This window comes from Anabrus simplex, chromosome 3 (genome assembly GCF_040414725.1).
Source record: "Anabrus simplex isolate iqAnaSimp1 chromosome 3, ASM4041472v1, whole genome shotgun sequence".
Lineage (NCBI taxonomy): Eukaryota > Metazoa > Arthropoda > Insecta > Orthoptera > Tettigoniidae > Anabrus > Anabrus simplex.
In genome coordinates, this window is record NC_090267.1 from 266,939,467 (window position 1) to 266,958,935 (window position 19,469).

General features: G+C 38.4%; 1 protein-coding gene across 2 annotated transcripts in view; it reads left to right on the forward strand.

Annotated features, from left to right (window-relative positions):
* The first annotated feature begins 3,475 nt into the window (after positions 1 to 3,475).
* The window catches only part of Sas-4 (spindle assembly abnormal 4), a 202,940-nt gene continuing 186,946 nt past the window's right edge, over positions 3,476 to 19,469 (forward strand). For both annotated transcript variants that reach the window (XM_067144344.2, XM_067144346.2), the window contains exons 1-3: positions 3,476 to 3,602; positions 3,714 to 3,872; positions 17,801 to 17,898. In XM_067144344.2, the coding sequence (XP_067000445.2) occupies positions 3,737 to 3,872; positions 17,801 to 17,898 (234 nt within the window). In that variant the 5' untranslated portion in view covers positions 3,476 to 3,602; positions 3,714 to 3,736. The remainder of the gene's footprint in view (positions 3,603 to 3,713; positions 3,873 to 17,800; positions 17,899 to 19,469) is intronic.

Consider the following 19,469-nt stretch of genomic DNA (forward strand, 5'->3'; position numbering starts at 1 on the left):
TACCTACATATGGCAGATGCCGCCCACCCTCATTGGAGGGTCTACCTTACAAGGGCTGCACTCGGCTAGAAATAGCCACACGAATTTAAAAAACAGCACTACTTTACCACTCGGCCACTGCTCCACTTGTCTGGGTTGCAACTCTTCAAGTATATACGTGTTGCATTAGAATCGAGGGATTCATACATTTTTCGGAAATTATTAGGTTGCAGACCTGACAACTTTGAGCAAAATGTGTCCGCATTTTAGTGTTCTGTTACCTCCATGTGGTCCGAAGCAGATCCTGCCTCATATTTGTCCTCAATGTTGGAAACGCTAACCTATTTTCAATAACGTCTACTATATTGTTCATTATGGCTTTGGTAATTAGAAATATATCTTCTGACATTTTGTAATTTATGTGTTAAGTCTCCTTAACAGCAGAGTTAACACTTAACATTCGTTGAAGAAACTGGGCCTATGTGTTAAGCACTTCCTGCTCGATCTGCATCCGATGGCTGCTTATAAGCAGGTGTTAAGTCTCCCGAACAGCAGAGTTAACACTTAACTAGTGTTGCCAACTGTACATCCTAAAATATCGCTAAATTCGTTGATGAAAGTCTCTCAAAATAGCCAATTTTTGTCAAAGTCGCTAAGGAAAGTCGCTAACATAAAATTACCAGTAAACATGAATAAAATGGACATACCTATGCAGAAAAGAATATTCCATCTTCATCGTCTTCCATTTCCTCGTCAGCAAACGATGTAGCCTGTAAAGTGGAAGGTTGCTGAGCTGTTGATGGAGCAGGTAATAATTCAGCCGTTGTTGAATAAGCATTTTTAGTTCCTATCTTCCTGACGACCTTCTCTGGAATTTCGTAGGAATGGCAGGTTTTTCCTAAGCACTTAAGCGAATTCCTGATGTGCAAGATGGATACTGCTGTTTCGACTTTCATTCTGTTTCTCACTTTAGATTTCACAATACCAAGTTTACTAAAGAGCCTTTTTACTTCGGCATTTGAATGCGGGAGAGCCAAAATTTTTATAGCAAAAGTAGCTAGTTCCCTGAAGGGATTACGCCACTGATTCTCAATGTGATCTATATCTGAAACACTACAACCCATATCTTCCGCTAACTCGAATATTGGGTTTTTGACAACATTCAGACAGTTTTTAATAGAAAGGAGAGCCATTTTTCTTAGGTTTTGAAAATTGTTCGGTAGCCTATTTTTTAGTTCTGTAATTAGCTTTTTTGTGAAGTTAATACAGCAGTCCCTAACCACTTCTACCTTTTCTACTGATAAGAGTTTCCGCCAGTTTTTCGAACTCTTAACCCAAATAGGGTTTGGGGTCCACGTAACTATCAATTTCAGTTGATGTAGAAAACAGATCAAATCAAGCAGTTGGGTTTAGGATTTTCCTTCCTACAAACTGTATAAGATTCACGAGATCATCAAGTTAACGAGTGGGGTCTGCATTTTCAGATTCAAATACTTTAATTACTTTTTGGATCTCATGCAGAATACTTTTTAGATAAGTAATGAACAATCCGTTTGATAAATCGGAGTACATTTAGAATAACATCTCTGAAGTATAACACTTTTCTTATGTCCTTATGTAATTTGAGTTCATCCCACTGTTCAACAATTCGCAGAACAGGAGGTTCAATGGATAACCACCTTGTTTCACTAACTTTTAGAATTTTAAGAGGCTCTTCACTATATATTGCATTGTAAATTTGCTTGTAAATGCCCTGTCTCTTGCTGCAATGACAAAACCAAAGGTAACTTTCACGGACAATGAAGTCAACATTACGCGGCAAAGTGTCTTCCGTAGCATGAGAAACAGCTAGTTGTATGGAATGACACACGCACCTAATCATTTTCAAATGAGGAATATTAAACTCTTTTTTTCATAAGTTCATATACACCATTGTTCAGCCCAGTGTTCACCGAAGCGTTGTCTACACTTATACCTAATAACTTAGCAGGCTTCATTTGCAGTTGCTGTAAGAGTATTCCTATTGCGTTAACAATAGCTGGTGCTGTGCTATTTGGCAAGTCGACCAAATCTTGATACTATCCTTTTCATACTGACGCTGACGTAACGAATTATGACACCCAACAACTTAGTAACGGATATATCTGTCGCCTCATCTATTATTAAACTGTATGTAACCCTGATCGCCAATATCAGAAACCATGTCCTCAACAAAATGTGGTGATAGTACATGATTTATTACTTCAGTATTTTGTTCTGTGTAAACGGAGATCTGCTGCTTTTGAACAATCGCCAAAAATGTTAACACACAGTTCTGACGAGTGATCTACAGTCAAGAACAATAAGCAGTGCTCTGCAATAAACAATGCCAAACTTCCTTCAGTCCTAGCAGTAGGGCCTACTTATGTTTACTTTTGTAAACGGTATTTTTTTTTCTGCAGTGGTGAGGTAAACGGCCCTGATCGCATTTTATGTTTCTGAGTTTCAGAATGTTTATTTAACTCATTATATTTAGCATACAGTTCTGTTTTACAGTAGATGCAGTAGGCTTTGGTCATATCAGAATCTACGGTCTTAACCATTTAAACTGATGTTCCCAGTCTTTACGGTAGTTTTGCTGATACTTTGGCTTACCCATGGTGTTCAACAAAAAACAAAAACACAGTTCACAAACAAGAAAATACGAAAATGTTTATTTGAAATCGCACGTGTAAATTTGCGTAAATACACCTAACAAACCATGAATGACTTCAAGAAAAAACACAGATCACAACAGAACTTATTATTACACTGATAGCTGCGAAGAGATCGATTCATTTTCTTCGCGCGCGCGCCTGAATCACCTCCGTCCGCTGGGTAATGTTACGCGTAACTAAGAGACAAAAAATAAAAAAATCGAATGACTGACTAATCTACTGTATTAACGCTGTCTGTGCAACTCCCAGCGCCTACACATCATGTCATCCAGCAGATAAGAACAGGAATTGCCGAATGATGTCACAATGTGATTATAAAATCACATGAAATGATATACAAGGAAGTCCAGATTAAAAAATAACCGGTGATAACGTACTGAACTGCAGTTTATACCGTTAAATTGATAATGAAAATCACCAGTTTTCCCTCTAAACTGCTTGAATAATCCCCAGAAAAGTCGCTAATCGGAAAAATAAAACTTTGTCGCTAACAAGGTTCCCGAATGCCCTAGATTTAGCGACTTGTTGCTGAAGTTGGCAACACTGCACTTAACATTCGTTGAAGAAACCCGCCCCTCCAGACCTGCGCAATGGTACCTTGAAGCCCGTTGAAATCGGTTGACCGCAGGGTCTTGTGTTAAGAGGACGTGGTTCATTTATTTACTCTATGCTTCTATTTATATTCTCGTTGAATGTTAGCTGTTGAATAATATTGGCACACCTGAGGCTTTTTGCCAGATTTTCGTTTGTTTTTCCCGCGATGTTTTGTGTTCTGATTTATTTTGACATTCGTGTTGACTGTTGACAGTTTGTGTCACACGATGTCTGTATATAACTCTAGTGCGAAGGTTAACTTCGATATGAGTGTCAGTGTTTGTGTGTTATTTACATCTGGTCAGTTTGAAAAGAAACTGTAAAATGTTGTCAGTAAGTGGACCAATATTGTCTTTCTTAAGATGAAGAATGTGGGTGAACTTTTCCTGTAGTAGTGTTTTAATAATTATTATTGCTAACAATGAATTCTTGTTATTCCATCAGGTGGAGGTTTTAACACACTTGCCATGAATAGGTTAGAAGAGCTCATGCTTTGGCAGCGTCAGCAACAAGAGAAACTTCAGTTTTATCAGCAAGAACAAAAGGAATTACTGAGCCAGGAACAGAAGCGTTTGTACCAGGTGTTTGGACTTAGACCTCTCGGTAGGTAAATATTATCCGTGTGGTTGTTGAAATAAGTGAATATTCCATTGTGTAAATCGATAGTTACTTTAATTCATTACATTGTGTACTGGTGTTGCATGTTTCTCACATATTAGGCCTCTTGCGGATTCACCTTGTTCATCTTTTTACAGAAGCATCAATCAGTCAGTGTCTAAAGACAATACCTTGTCGATTCAACCATTGTGTTCTGGCTTCAGCTTGTTTCATCTCACAGTAGGAACTGCATCCAACGTTTTGCATCAATACTGGAAGGAGTTGCTTCCTAGGTCAACCTCCTCCCTTCTTTCCTAAGATCTTTCCTTCTAGTAGATTGGTTAGAAAGGTATTAAGATGCACTGTGTGACCAATGAATTTAGCTGTTCTTCTATGTATTATAATCAGCTGTTTCTTCTCGTGTATTTCTCGCAGAATACTTTCGTCGGTTCTTTTTTCAGTCCAACTGACTTTCAGCATTCGCCTCCAGACCCACATCTGAAACGCTTCAAGCTATTTCCTATGCTGTTCTTGGATTGTTCAAGATTCACATCCATTAAAAGTACACTCCACACAAATGACATCACATAACTTTTCCTAATCTGAATATCTAGATGTATATTGGTCAGAAGATTTCTTTTGTCACTGAATGCTTGTTTGACAAGCGCTATTCTTCTTCTTATCTCTTTGCTGCAATGGTTATCATTTGTGATTAGACTTTTGAGGTAAGGGAAACTGGTGACTTGTTCCACTACTTTGTTAGCAAGCCTGATGGTATGATTTCGCTCAAGATGTTTACTTACAACTAATATTTTTGTCTTCGGACCTGCCTGCCTTTGGGCAGAATAACCCTTACCTTTACCTACTAAATTTGATGATACCGGGCGAGTTGGCCGTGCGTGTAGAGGCGCGCGGCTGTGAGCTTGCATCCGGGAGATAGTAGGTTCGAATCCCACTATCGGCAGCCCTGAAGATGGTTTTCCGTGGTTTCGCATTTTCACACCAGGCAAATGCTGGGGCTGTACCTTAATTAAGGCCACGGCCGCTTCCTTCCAACTCCTAGGCCTTTCCTATCCCATCGTCGCCATAAGACCTATCTGTGTCGGTGCGACGTAAAGCCCCTAGCAAACAAAAAAAATTTGATGACAATATATTCAGCATCTTGGATAACTCCTTTTCTGAGTCTGGAACCACTGCTATATCATCTGCAAATCAAATACAATGGATTTGTTGTCCATTCATTCTAATTCCTTTTGTGTTCATCTTGAACTCCTTTATAGCTTTTTCGATGAATACATTAAAGAGGTAGGCCTACAGTGATAGTGGGCAACCCTGTCTTACTTCCTTCCTGATTTTTACTTCTTGGCTGCTTCCTTTGATGTCTACTATTGTGGTATGATCTTCATTAAGTCATAATATCAGCCTCCTATATTTCCAGTCTAATTCTGAAGATTTAATAATTTTGAAGAGTTGGTCCCAGTTTACATTATCAAAAGCCTTTTCAATACCTACAAATGCTATATATGTGTTTCTGTTCATCTCCATTCTTCTTTCTAATATTGTTCTTAGAACCAAGACTGTTTCTCTTGTTTCCATTCCTTTTCTGAAACCTAACTGGTCTGGATCAATTTGGAAATCAAATTTGTTATTTATACTGGCTTTTATTATTGACAATATTTTGGGTGCATGAGAGAGCAGTGTTATGGTTCTGTGTTCAGAGCATTCTACATTAATTCCTTTCTTTGGTATCATAACTGTTCTGCTTTTGGTGAAGTCTTCAGGTATTTTTCCACTATTGTAGCATCTGCAGATTACATCATAAAGTAGGTCTTTCATTTTCTCACCCATATTCTTTAGTAGTTCTCCTGGTATGTTATCTGGACCTCAAGCTTTATTGTCACTTATTCTCTCAAGCACTGATTCAAATTCTCTTCTTGTGATAACAGGTCTGTTATCTTCCATATCATTTTCCAGTCCATTATACCATGTTTTATTAGATTCATTCTCATCATACAGTTCTTCAAGGTATTCTTTCCACCGCAGGCTGACTTCATCCGCATGTATTAAGATTTTCTCATTTTTATCCTTTATTATAGAACTTTTCAGTTTCTGGTTTAAGCCTCTGATGTGTCGACGAGCTCTGTCAGTTTTTCTTCAGCAGTATCGTTTCCAATGTTCTTAGTTATATCAGCCATCCATTTCTCCTTTGCTTTTGTACAAGGCGTTGTAATTTGATTTTTAACAAGTCTATATTGTTCCTGACTTCTTATGGTATTCTCTTTACTATCAGATCCAATATTTTTCTTGTAATCCATGGTTTCCTTGGTTCCAAAATTCTTGTTCCCAGTGTTTCATGAGCTATATTTGTCAAACCTTCTTTAATATTTTCCCGTTTTGATTCTTCAGGTCTTTCAGCCAGTTCAGTTGTTTGTTCTATGGGCAAAAATCTCTTTATTGTTGTTGTCCTTTAGTTTGGTCACGTTTGGATGTTTTGTTTTTCGATATCAGTTCTTTTTCAGTTGGATATTGCATTTGGCCATGACTAGGCAATGATCACTATCAATCTCTGCTCCAGGGTAGCTATGACTTGTTTTATCGTAAGTGCAATATCTTCTCTTGACAAGGATATAATCATTCTGATAACGAGCAGTGTCACCCAGGGCTTTCCAGGTATATATCCGCTGTAATGGTACATCAAATAATGTGTTTGTCATGATCATATTGTACTTACCACAGAAATAAAGTAGTCTCTCTCCTCATTTGTTCCTGATACCCAGTCCGAACTTCCCAGTTCATTCTTGGTTTTGATGACTTCCAACAATAGCATTAAAATCTTCCATAATTATTACATTAGGCCTACCTGATTCCTTTGTCAGATTCCATATTTGGTCAATATTTTCATACATTTTTATAGTAAAATGTATGTAGAAGCATAGTTACTGAAATTCTTTTCCATAATTCATTCATGCCGTATTATACAATTTTCAGTAAACTGATTTATTTGCTCTGTCTTTGGGTTTGAAATTACTTTTGGGTGATGATCCCAGGTGCTTTCTCTCTATAAAAACAATATTAGGACCATGTTTATTTTGTTGGTACATTAATAGCTAAGCAGATTAAGGTAAAATACTCAAGCATTGGGTGCCTTCTTGACTACTGGCTATCCATCTTGACCAACAGTGATATTTAAATATATATGGCACACGTACACGTACCCACCCACCTCAAACCTCTTTTATAGTGTGAATGATAAAAAATTAATACAGTACACATACACACACCTGATGGAAGTCTGTAGTATGTTTCACTTCGTTCAACATATATACCACAACGAGGCCAATAGGTTGACATGTCATATGAATTCACCATTTTATTTATGACTGTGTTACCCAGCATTCATCCTCTCACTGAATAGGCACCCACTGTCCAAATTTTTACTGTAATTACCTACAGTCATTACTGCTGCTCATATGTTATAGCAAATTAATTACTTCACATGATGTAGGCATTACTAGCACATCTTATAGATTGAAAATATTTTGAAGATGTTACTTAAATCTTTGAGGAGGAATTTGATTTACTGGTAAATTACTGGTGGTGAATGATTGTTTTGCATATGAAGCATGTTGTAATTCACCAGTGATTACTGAGAGTGACAAGTTAGGTTGTGAACATTGAATGGCTCAGTTATGGTCAACATTGTAATTCTTAATAACGAAATACCCTTCAGTTGAGAAAAACATTGGCAAAAATTCAGAACAACTTATGTTTTCCAGCGCACGCATCTAGGCGCGATTGCACTGTCATTTGGTTCTCTCGCTTCCATCTCACGAAGGGCTTGATCGTGCGGTGGACAGAGCTGCCAACTGTTCATATAAAGAACTAGTCGTAGTGCAGCGGCGCTAGTTTTGAACTTACGAATCTCATGACCAAGCCATTGGTCTGGATTGGTTAGGCCATTGGTCTGGATCAAGCAAAGGGGGTCTGGGGACGTAAATCCCCAGGTTAGAAGCCGCAAAGCGGCCCTAGGCCTCTAGTATCCTGCGTGACACCTCCATTGGTCTGGGTAGTTGTGTATTTCTTGTGCGCAGGTTTGTAACATAATTCATTTTACTTCATTGCTGGGAGTTACATCATATCCCATTGTGTCTCATCCAATGGAAATGCTGGTACGTAGTTAGGCGATGGAGTACGGCGCGTGATAAATTCTGTTAGGTTATAAAAGCAAAATTACTTCTGGGGGACAGCAGGTGGGTTCTTAACTGTCGCAGTGAACACATCTCTCCTCTACAACGTATTCCACTTAAGATTTCCAACATATTACATCCTTATCATGCTATAAAGTAATATAAGTCTTACTGAATTTATACCAAAACCTTTTTGATTCACAGAATGTCTTCGTTATCATAAGAATGATATAGATTATATTTCTTTAACAAGGAAGTTTAATACAGGTTCAACTAACAAAATTGTACTGATATGTAGTCTTGCTTTTCTGTGTAGTATTGTGGATTTCCTCCTAGCCTGCTTGTTGGCCATGATTGTTAAGGCGCTGAATTCTAAAGGTCTGAGACTGAGGTTAGCCGGTTCGAGTCTCGTTGGTCGAAAAATAAATCACTATCAGAATGTTGGCCGGCAGGGTAGGGGAGGTGGTGGTATATAATTTCTAATCACTAGATTGCGTGCCAAAAGCCTGGATTAAATTCCAAACCTCTCCACATGCTCAAATGGAATGAGGGTATATGACGCTGTTGATGGTGATTCGTCCGTCGGATGGGGACGTTAAGCCTTGAGCAGATCCCTTGGTGCTATTCGACAGGAGTAGGCTATGTGCTAGCACCAGGTTTCACCCTCTCCCTACTATAATATATCACGTCATTCATTTCATCTCATGAACTCTGATGAGGTTGACGTCAGGAAGGGTATTCGGTCATAAAAAACCCACCACGACACATTCATGTCACCTCATACCTGACCCCATAGGAAAACAGGACAAGGGTTGGACAAACATTGTGGATTTCCTCTTAGGTCAATATATATGTCTTAATTAGTGTAACAGAAAGGTGCTGCCAGCCTTAAAACTTCTCTCTCTCTCTCTCTCTCTCTCTCTCTCTCTCTCTCTCTCTCTGTGCAAGTGTGGGTTTTTTTTTTTCTCTTTGATTTCTTAATATTGATATTCCTATTTTGGTTAAACTTTGCTATTGGGGATTGAAAGGAGAGGTTAGAAATCCAACATGGTACAGCTCGCACAGCTTCACAGTATGCTACACAAGGCTGTCAACTTAGGAACTTAGGTTCGGCACGTGACAAGACCATTGGTCTGGATTGGTTAGGTCCAGCTTGTGACAAGACCATTCGGCGGGATTGGTTAGGTCTGACTAGTGACAACCATTGGGCTGGGGGCAAGAAAAGGAGGTCTGGAGGCATTAGCCCCCAGGTTAGAACTGCAAAGCAGCCCACAGATTTCTAGTATTTTCTGTGATGGTATTGGCTAGTAATAAGAATACGTCTTGTGTACTTAATATAGTAATGTCGCTGATACTGCAGTTACATCCAGCACACGCAATGACCTGTCACTTTCAAATTCACTCTCCCCCCGCCCTCATTATTTTAATGGAATGTGACAGCAGTGGGCCACACATGATGTGAGCTCTGTCAGAGATAATAGAAACTGCCCTCAGCCAATAGGAACACAGGAAATGGTCGCATTTTAGAGATTGATATAGTGTCCATTTAAATTTTTATATATAAGTAAGAATACTTCTGCTTGTATTTGGGAAATAGTGGGTTTGAACCCCACTGTTGGCAGCCCTGAAGAGAGTTTTCCCATGGTTTCCCATTTTCACATCTGGTAAATGCTGAAACTGCACCATAATTAAGCCCATGGCTGCTTCCTTCCCACTTCTAGCCCTTTCATATCCTATCGTTGCAATAAGACCTGTCTGTATCAGTGCAACAGTAAAAAGAACACTTCTAGGGACAGGTTGGTCAGTCCTTGGCAAGCACAAAAGAAGGATCTTGCCTCATCTACGTTAAGTATAATTTTTGCATCATTTTTGTGTGTTTTTCTCCTTCCGAAAAATCTATACCTGGTGCTTAAGTGTAACCCTTAGTTTTTCTTTGTGTAATAGGAATGCTTACATGAAACTAGAGATTTCAATTCCAACAGCAAAAAGTAAATAAAGCCAGACGGGGTACATTCTGAAGGTCAACTTGGAACCCTTCAGGAATGCAGAATGAGAGTCGAGAGTCAAAACAGTGACATCTGTGTCCTGCAGAGGAAAATTATTACTTCATCCTTTTCTTATTGAGTTATCAGTGATAAAGAGTCCACCCATAACTGGAGAATGTTATCTATCTTCTTACATTTTGTACCTTCTCTAGTAAATAGTAAGTCATCTTTTAATTAACATTCAGTTTTCCTGAAAATTGGATTTTTAATCTTAATTATTCACTTGCAGAAATCTTCTTGCCAGGAGCTTGCTACTTATGCAATGTTGTTGACAACCATGAAGCCAGGAGCTGAGTGGTTTCAGATTTCTAATGCAACTCGTTTTCCAATCCTCATAGTGTTGACATTTGTCACTTTTCTAGGTGATGAACTTGTTCATGTTCATTAAGAGGGCTGATTTTCATATTGACCTCAAGTTGGTGCATGGTGTCTACTGGTGTTGCTGCCAGCAACAAAAAGATAGAAATGAGGTATATACCTTATTAAATAATTTCTATTTTCTGTCAACAATCCACCACTTCTCGTAACAAATGTCAGAAAAGATATGATTGCCACGTAGTGCCGAAAAATGGAGTTGCTACATAGTACATACACAGAACGTCTTCAGTGTTTCTGATTTATGCCAGATGTTGCCTACAGTGCTTCAACGGTAAAGTCGCCCAGGTTAGGTGTCAGTGACTTCAGTGCTATGGCAAGAGAGTGTCGTGCTTGATGTTGTGCATTATGTGCCGTTTAGACACAATAGAATGGAATGGCGTATGGCTTTTTGTGCCAGGAGTGTCCGAGGACAAGTTCGGCTCACCTGTTGCAGGTCTTTTGATTTGACTCTCGTAGGCGATCTGCATGTCGTGATGAGGATGAAATTATAATGAACACGACACATACACCTAGCTCCTGTGCCAGCGAAATCAACCAATCATGGTTAAAATTCCTGACCCTGCCGGGAATAGAACCCGGGAACCCTGTGGCCAAAGGCCAACACGCTAATCATTTAGCCATGGAGCCGGACACACTCTGCACGCATGGCTTCTGAATTGACTGGTGAAGTATTCTCCTATGATTGTGATTGTGTTTTGAGGCCTTTTAATTCCATTCCTTAGGCTCAGATACATTTAGTGAGAAAAATATTCTTATTTTGAATAGCAGACAAATGCCTGAATTAAAAGTCTTGAAGACTAAATCACCTGAAGGTTTCAAAAGAAATTTTCATGTAGCCTTTTAATTCCAATGAGAATATACAATGATTTTAACCGTTGGTCAATAACAACAGTGATTGTAATTTGTATTTGACACTTCACAAGAGACACACTGATAGTGTTAGTGTGCATTTTGTCTAGTGATACCTGATTTGCTCAGTGGGTCATGAAGTGTCATGGTATACAGAATCACTGTGGTTATTAATGATCAAGATTCCTTTGCTGGCCATGTTTACATTTTCCAAATGGGGGGGTGAAGCCTGAACCAAACCAAAATCAGTAGGTCTATCAAGAATATGGATAGTTTTAGTGTTCTACACATGTGCTATGAAAATTCTAAAAATCATGTTGCATTCATTGTTTCTCTAGTGCATTTTGGTAAAATGAGAATATACGTCTCATTAAGCAACACATTTAAAAAATACATACATACATTATCATTACAGACCGTTAAGCCTTTCAGCGTTCAGACTGCAAGCCTCTGTGAATTTACTAAACGTCGCCACAATCCTCTGTTTGCAACTAGTGCTGTGGCCTCATTTAGTTCTATACCTCTTATCTTTAAATCATTCGAAACTGAGTCTAACTATTGTCGTCTTGGTCTCTCTCTACTTCTCTTACTCTCCATAACTGAGTCCTTTATTCTCGTAGGTAACCTATCCTCCTCCATTTGCCTCACATGACCCCATTCATTCCTAACTTAGCCTTTATCTCCTCATTCTGAGTACCCTCTTGCAATTGTTCCCTCCTCTTTGTACCAGCAATCATTTTTGCTACTTTCATGTCTGTTACTTCTAACTTATGAATAAGACATCCTGAGTCCACCCACCTTTCACTTCTGCAATGCAAATTGGGTCTGAAAACAGACCAATGTAAAGATAGTTTCGTTCGGGAGCTGACTTCCTTCTTACAGAATACTGTTGATTGCAACTGCGAGCTCACTGCATTAGCTTTACTACACCTTGATTCAAACTTGCTTACTATATTACAATCTTGGGAGAACACACAACCAAAATCCTTGAAGTCATCTACCAGTTCCAGCTTTGTATTACCAATGTGGTATTTGGTTCTGTTGAATGTCTTGTCTACTGACATCAATTTAGTCTTCAAAAGGCTAATTTTCATATCATACTCATTGCACCTATTTTCAAGTTCCAAGATATTAGACTGCAGGCTTTCGGCACAATCTGCCATTAAGTTGTCAGCATAGGCCAGACTGCTTACTACGTTTCCACTTAACGTAATCCCTCCCTGCCACTTTGTACCTTTCAGCAGATGATCCATGTAAACTATGCACACCAAAGGTGAAAGATTAATAATAATGTTATTGGCTTTACGTCCCACTAACTTCTTTTACGGTTTTTGGTGATGCCAGAATTTAGTCCCGCAGGAGTTCTTTTATGTGCCAATAAATCTACGGGCATGAGGCTGACGTATTTGAGCCCCTTCATATACCACCGGATTGAGCCAGGATCGAAACTGCCAAGTTGGGGTCAGAAGACCAGCACCTCAACCGTCTGAGCCACTCATCGCCGCAGAGGTGAAAGATTACAGCCTTGTCTAACCCCAGAAAGTACCCTGAACCAAGAGCTCATTCTACCATCAATTCTCAATGCAGCCCAATTGTCAACATAAATCCTTTTGATTGATTTTAATAAGCTACTCTTAATTCCATTGCCCCCCAGTGTTACATGTGATAAAATTCATTTTTGGGTCCCCCAGTATGGCAAACATCTTTTCCCTCGGTACCCTGTCATATGCTTTCTCTAGATCTACGAAACGTACACACAACTGTCTAATCCTCTCGTAGCATTTTTCACTTATCTTTCGCATACTGAAAATCTGATCCTGACAGCCCCTCTCTGGTCTGAAACCACACTGGTTTTCATCCAACTTCCTCTCAACCGCTGATCACACCCTCCGTTCCAAAATCCCAGTGAATAGTTTGCCTGGTATACTAATCAATGAGATACCTCGATAGTTGTTGCAATCCTTCCTGTTCCCTTGCTTATAGATAGGTGCAAATTACTGCTTTTGTCCAATCTGAAGGTACCTTACCAATACTCCATGCTAATTTACTACTCTAAGAAGCCATTTCATCCCTACTTTCCCACAATACTTCACCTTTTCAGGTCTAATTTCATCTATTCCTGCTGCTTTATGACAATGGAGTTTATTTACCATCCCTTCCACTTCCTCAAGTGTAATTTCACCAACACCATTTTCCTCCTCCCCATGAGCCTGGTTGTTTGCAACACCACCAGGAGGATTTCCTTTTACGTTGAAAAGATGTTCAAAATATTCCCTCTGCCTCTCTAGTGATTTCCTGGGATCTATTATGAATTAATGAGAATTACCCAAAACACTATTCATTTCATTTTCCTTTGCTAAGATTCTTTACTTCTTTTTGTATTCAACAACTATTTGTTTTGCTCTGTTTCATCTACGCACAATTCCCTGTCTGCATTGGTCCTTCTTTGGAACCATTTCTGGTAAGCATTCTTTTTACGTTTACAAGCTGCACTCACTTCATCATTCCACAGAGATGTTTGCTTTTTCCCATCTTTACACACGGTTGTTCCTAGGCATTCTCTTCATGTTTCTACTACAGCATCCCTGTATTCCATCTATTCTCTTTCTATATCCTGAACCTGCTTACTGTCCACTGTTCGAAACTTCTCACTAATCATATCCATGTACTTCTGTCTAATTTCCTTGTCCTGGAGATTTTCTACCCTTATTCGTTTGCAAACAGGTTTCACTTTCTCTATCCTAGGCCTAGAGATACTTAGTTCACTACAGATAAGATAGTAGTCTGTATCATCGAAAAATCCCTGGAAAACCCGTGCATTCCTAACAGACTTCCTGAATTCGAAGTCGTTAAGATATACTCATGAATATATTGAAGCCCCGTTTACCATTAGTGATGCTGTATATCGATCAACTTTCTTCATAGCAACAGGATTCCATGGTTTACATGTAATTATTGGTACTACATTCCTTCTAATTTGTTTATTAGGACACTTAATATGCCATTTTTTAATAAATCATCATTTTGGATTCGAAGCTGTTGCATGATACTGACACTTTGTTGATGTAGTATGATTATTCTTATATGAATCTAGTACCCCTAGCCTCCCATGTGTACTGAAGAATGTATTCGTAATGGCTAAACCCATACTAGGACAGAAGTCCTGCAAACGCTTCCCATTCCTGTTAACTTCCATATTTTCCCCACATTTACCAATCACCCTTTCGTATCCTTCAGTTGTATTTCTAACTCTCGCATTGAAATCACCCATTAGCACTATCCTATCCTTGCTGTTGACTTTTACTACAATATCACTCAGTACTTCATAAAACTAGTCAACTTCATCCTCCTCTGCACCCTCACATGGTGAATGCACTGAGACAATTCTCATCCTAATTCCTCCACCTGCCAAATCTACCCACATCATTCACTCATATATGTGCCTAACAGAAACTATATTGCGTGTAATAATATTCCTGATAATCACCCCTACCCCACACTGTTCTTCCCTTTTTAACACCCGTCAGTTACACTTTATAATCTCGTATCTCTTGCGTGTTATCTCCCCTTACCCGAATATCACTTACTCCTAGCCAAGGGCGTCCATACCCGGGGGCAAGGTGGCGCCCCCTCTTCCAGCTCTGAGGGAAAGGCAAAAATGTAGTCTAGTCAGGTGTTTTCCTTTCAAGAAAATGATTGAAAAGTCAGTATCACGTAGAAGCAGTAGTACCATTCCCCACCAACAGGCAGGGAACACCGTGATTTATTCTACCACAGAATACAAGTCGCCATTTATCTTCCAATATGTTAAAAATACTACATACTCCCCAGGTCTGCCCCCGCTCTTCCCTCCCGACAAACTCTCATATGGGCGCTGATGCTCCTAGCACATCCAGATGCATCTTCTTTGCTGAATCAGCCAGTTCAACTTTTTTTCTTCTATAAGCCCAATTAATATTGATAGCTCCCCATCAAATTCCACTTCATTTAGCAAGTTGTTTCCAAGGAGTCCCCCGCCTGCCAAATGGGAGTGGGACTCTGTTACTCCCATAGGTCCGAGGCTTGCTTAAAATGTTCTGAGCTCAGTAAATTCATGAAGCAGGATGCTACCCTTCTTACAACTAATCCAAGTGAGGATCTCTCCTCTAATGGGTTAGAGACCACTGGAGGATTGTATAGTCCTAGCCATCTGAGCACAAGGAGGGCCATTGCTCGGAATATGTCCGATGTGCCTACTCCCATACCATAGCAACTGATATCCCGACTCTCAGGACCACTTACTAGGCCACTCAGCCGTTGCCCATGGTTCACGAACTAGGAGGGACTACAGTAATCCACACCATGAATCTGGCATTTTAAAAATCAACAGAAAAATACAATGAAGCTTGCCCAGCAAGAACCTCCATTTAGGGGTAGGGATGAATTTGACGACTCCATCAACAGGCATTTGTGTGGAACTTTTACACCTCCTTGCTCAAACTGATGACAAATTAGATTACCACTGCAACTGTATTTTGTGGAACATCAAATGACATTCAGAATAACTTAACTGAATGTTGCCATTGATGCTTCCACGGCTTGTACTTATAGACATGATATACGTATCATTTTCACTTTTATTATAACATCAAAATTCAAACCTCATTCTTAGAGAGGTCTTCCTTGTGAACAGTCAAGATTTTCTTCTGAAGATGAAGACCAAAGTTCTCTGCAAAATGTAAAGAACTTCACCATATTTTCATGACACGGCGTAAGCCCAAAAGCCTGTATCGTGTCTATTTAATTGAATGTGTTTTCTGCATTTTGATTAAGAAAATAAAAGGGAAATTAGTGAAATAAGTTTCATTCCTGATGTCACGAGTGAATGACAGACATGTCCAATAAGTCACAGTTATCAGAAATTTATTGCTATGTCATGTGATGGAAATGTTGAAGAAACATTTATTGATATTTGTGATGTAAGTAGCAAACACAGGGTAGTTAGCTTGTCCAAGGTTTTATTCAATTACATGGAGGAATTTAAATGTGGTGATAAACTTATGGCACAACTTACGATGGGGGTGCCTTGAGGGCTGGTGAGCACAACGGTTTACAAACAATAGTCCGAGAAAAATACAAACAGGTCCACTGTTACGTTCACAAGTTTAATTTTGTTTTGCAACAATCAACCAGTCATATTAAATAGTGCTAAATATTTTTTTCAGTCAGTTACAGGATTTTTACAAAATCACCAAAGAGTAACCAAAGCTCTAGATGTTGAGGTAAAAACAGTGCCTCCCAACAGTATTTGCCGCTAAATGGAACTATAGAGGCAGAATGATAGAAGTCATTTTTCACCTTAAAACTGAACTTGTCGTGCCTTTGAGTCATTGATCGTAGTTAAAACATTTGGGATGGTTAAAAGGGGACATATGCCATGGGATATTATCATACTCTTTTGAGCTTTGATTTTAGATTTTTTTTTGTTTTTTGGTATTGCTGTCTATGTTCCCACAGTCAGATTTTTTTGTTAACACTTTGAAGGAAAAAAAAAATCTATAAAATTGGTTTCTACAAGCAAAAATAGATTACCGGTACTTCAAAACCATATGAGTTTGTTGCATGAACATTTCAATTATACGATCTGGTTGAAGATTGAATTTGATAAACACAAGAGACTACAAAAAATAAACACAGAATGGATACAGATGGAAATGAATTGAAAGCATCTTACTGCCAATTATTTTACGAGTGCTTCGATATAATAATCATGCAAGTAACTAATAGATTCTTGGACATAGATTCAATACTTGATGGTATGATAGTATGACAAGGCTTTCATAGAACATAAGTTTAATGCATTACTTAAACGCCATGGGCAATAATACTTCAACATGATGCACTTAAAAAGTGAGCTCTGTTGGATATATTCATGTCCTGAATTTCAAAATAAACAGATTTATGAGTTTCATCAAGTTTTGTATAAGATAGGATTTGCAGATGTTTTGCTACAAGTGAAAATGCTCATTGAACTGTTTCTGACAGTTCCTGAAAGTAGTGCTTCAACAGAATGCTGTCTGGAGATGTCATACCCATCTATATAACACCCAAGATCAGATTAGTCTAACTGTTCTCTCCATATTATCAGTGGAAATGAAATGCTGCAGGAACTTCAGGAACACTCATCATTTGAAACCTCTGTTATTGACGTTTTCTGAGGTATAATTAGGTACAAAACAGCTTCTAGTGGATTTTCATTTACAGTATTTTCTGGTCATTTTTTCCACATTTATAATTACTATTCTTAATATACTTATCATAATTACTATTCTTAATATAATTATCATATTTGTAAAAGAACATTTTTCCCTGTAGAACATTAGTAGAATGCTTGAAAAACTTCATCCTCTCCTCAACTATCAGTTTCGAGCTGGCAGCACCCAGGAAATTGACAAGCCACTGATCTCAAGTAAGCCTAACTTTTGTATTTTTCTAGCTCTGAATCCTGTGCTTGAGGAGAGTGTGACAGAGCAGTCTGCAGACAGCGGCATGGGCTTCTCTGATCCTCATGCCAAAGATATGGAAGATATTGAGGTAAGAGAGAGGCTCTAGAATATTTTACCTGAAACTAACCCTTGACCCTTTGAATAATATTGTTGCTCAATGCTCCAAGTGAGTCCATGATGTCAGAAAAGACTATCACAATTAAGGGATATCGGATGAGAGGGTAGGTTCTCTTAAATTGTTCATTATCTAAGGAAAAATGTTGATAAGAGTATTTTGGACATCATCAGAAGGATTGAGAATAGTTTGCTTCTTTACCTGGCTGATGAGTCCATTCATGGGCAATTCCATATCAAAGAGGTAAATAAGATACTCTTCTGAATTGACTGTGTCATCAGGAACGATTAACGCAACCATCTAGATAACGAGGTACATCAAGGCTATCTGAAGTTGCACTTTTCGACCATATCTTAAGTACTCTTTTTAATGCTAACCATAGCTCGTCAGATGGCTTGTTTTGAAATCTTCTTAGATAACATTGCAAAAGCTAAGTCAGGTCTTGAACAATTTGTTGCATACATCAGTGAACCAGTACATGATTTACATAATTTTTCCTTATTGTCCATAGGTGTTCTTACTGATCTACACTCAGACATATTAAATCTGTGCAACACACTCGTCAAATAGTTTGTTTGATCAATGTACAGACAGTTGTTAACTTTTTCAATGCATATACCTAGGTATTTAAGTTTATTGGATCCTAGATCCTTCATCTTAAAATTCAGGCTTAAGAAGTTTTTCAGTTTGTTAATTTCTGCCAAATCATCACAAAAATTAACAAATTGTCCATATAAACCAACACATATACAATTTACCTTTGATGTACAAACAACAGTCATTCTCTGACCTATGAAAACCATACTCTTCCATTTTCTCCCTAAATTTTTCATACCAATATTTTAGTGATTTATGAAGTCCATAGTGACTTTTTCAATTTGAGTACAAAACCAGACTGAACTTCCACACCTGGTGGGGGTTTCAAAAATACATTTTCTTTGATCTCTCCATACAAGAAAGCACTTTTTACATCTATTTGATGAATTTCCAAATTATTTTGAACTGAAACTGATAACAATATTCTTAAAGTTTCTAATTTTGTAATAGGTGAATAAGTATCCTCATTTATGTTACTCTGTAAAAAACCACATACAACTAATCTTGCTTTGTACACCATTGAACGGCCTACTTCTTTCTTAAATACCCACTTAGTATGACCATTTCATCATTTGGTTTCTTTACTTCTACCTATGTATCATTTTCTTCAACTGAATGTATATCTTCCTCAATAGCTCTTTCCCATTGTAATCTATCACTACAAAACTTAACATCACTGTAACTTGATGGGACATCTACCTCTGACTGAAGAAATAATGCAAATGGCATATTTTCTTCTGCTTCTTCAACCACCTTATCCACATCTGTGACATAATCATCATTCCATACTGGTTTCCTCCTAATTCTTTTTCCTTCTTCAGTTTGATCTGAACGACCTTAATTACCTTCAGCGTCATTCTCAATACTGACTTTAACTGATTGAACATTAACATTTTGAGGCTGAGACTGGACTGATACTGTTACTACATTCTTGTTCCTTAATTTAT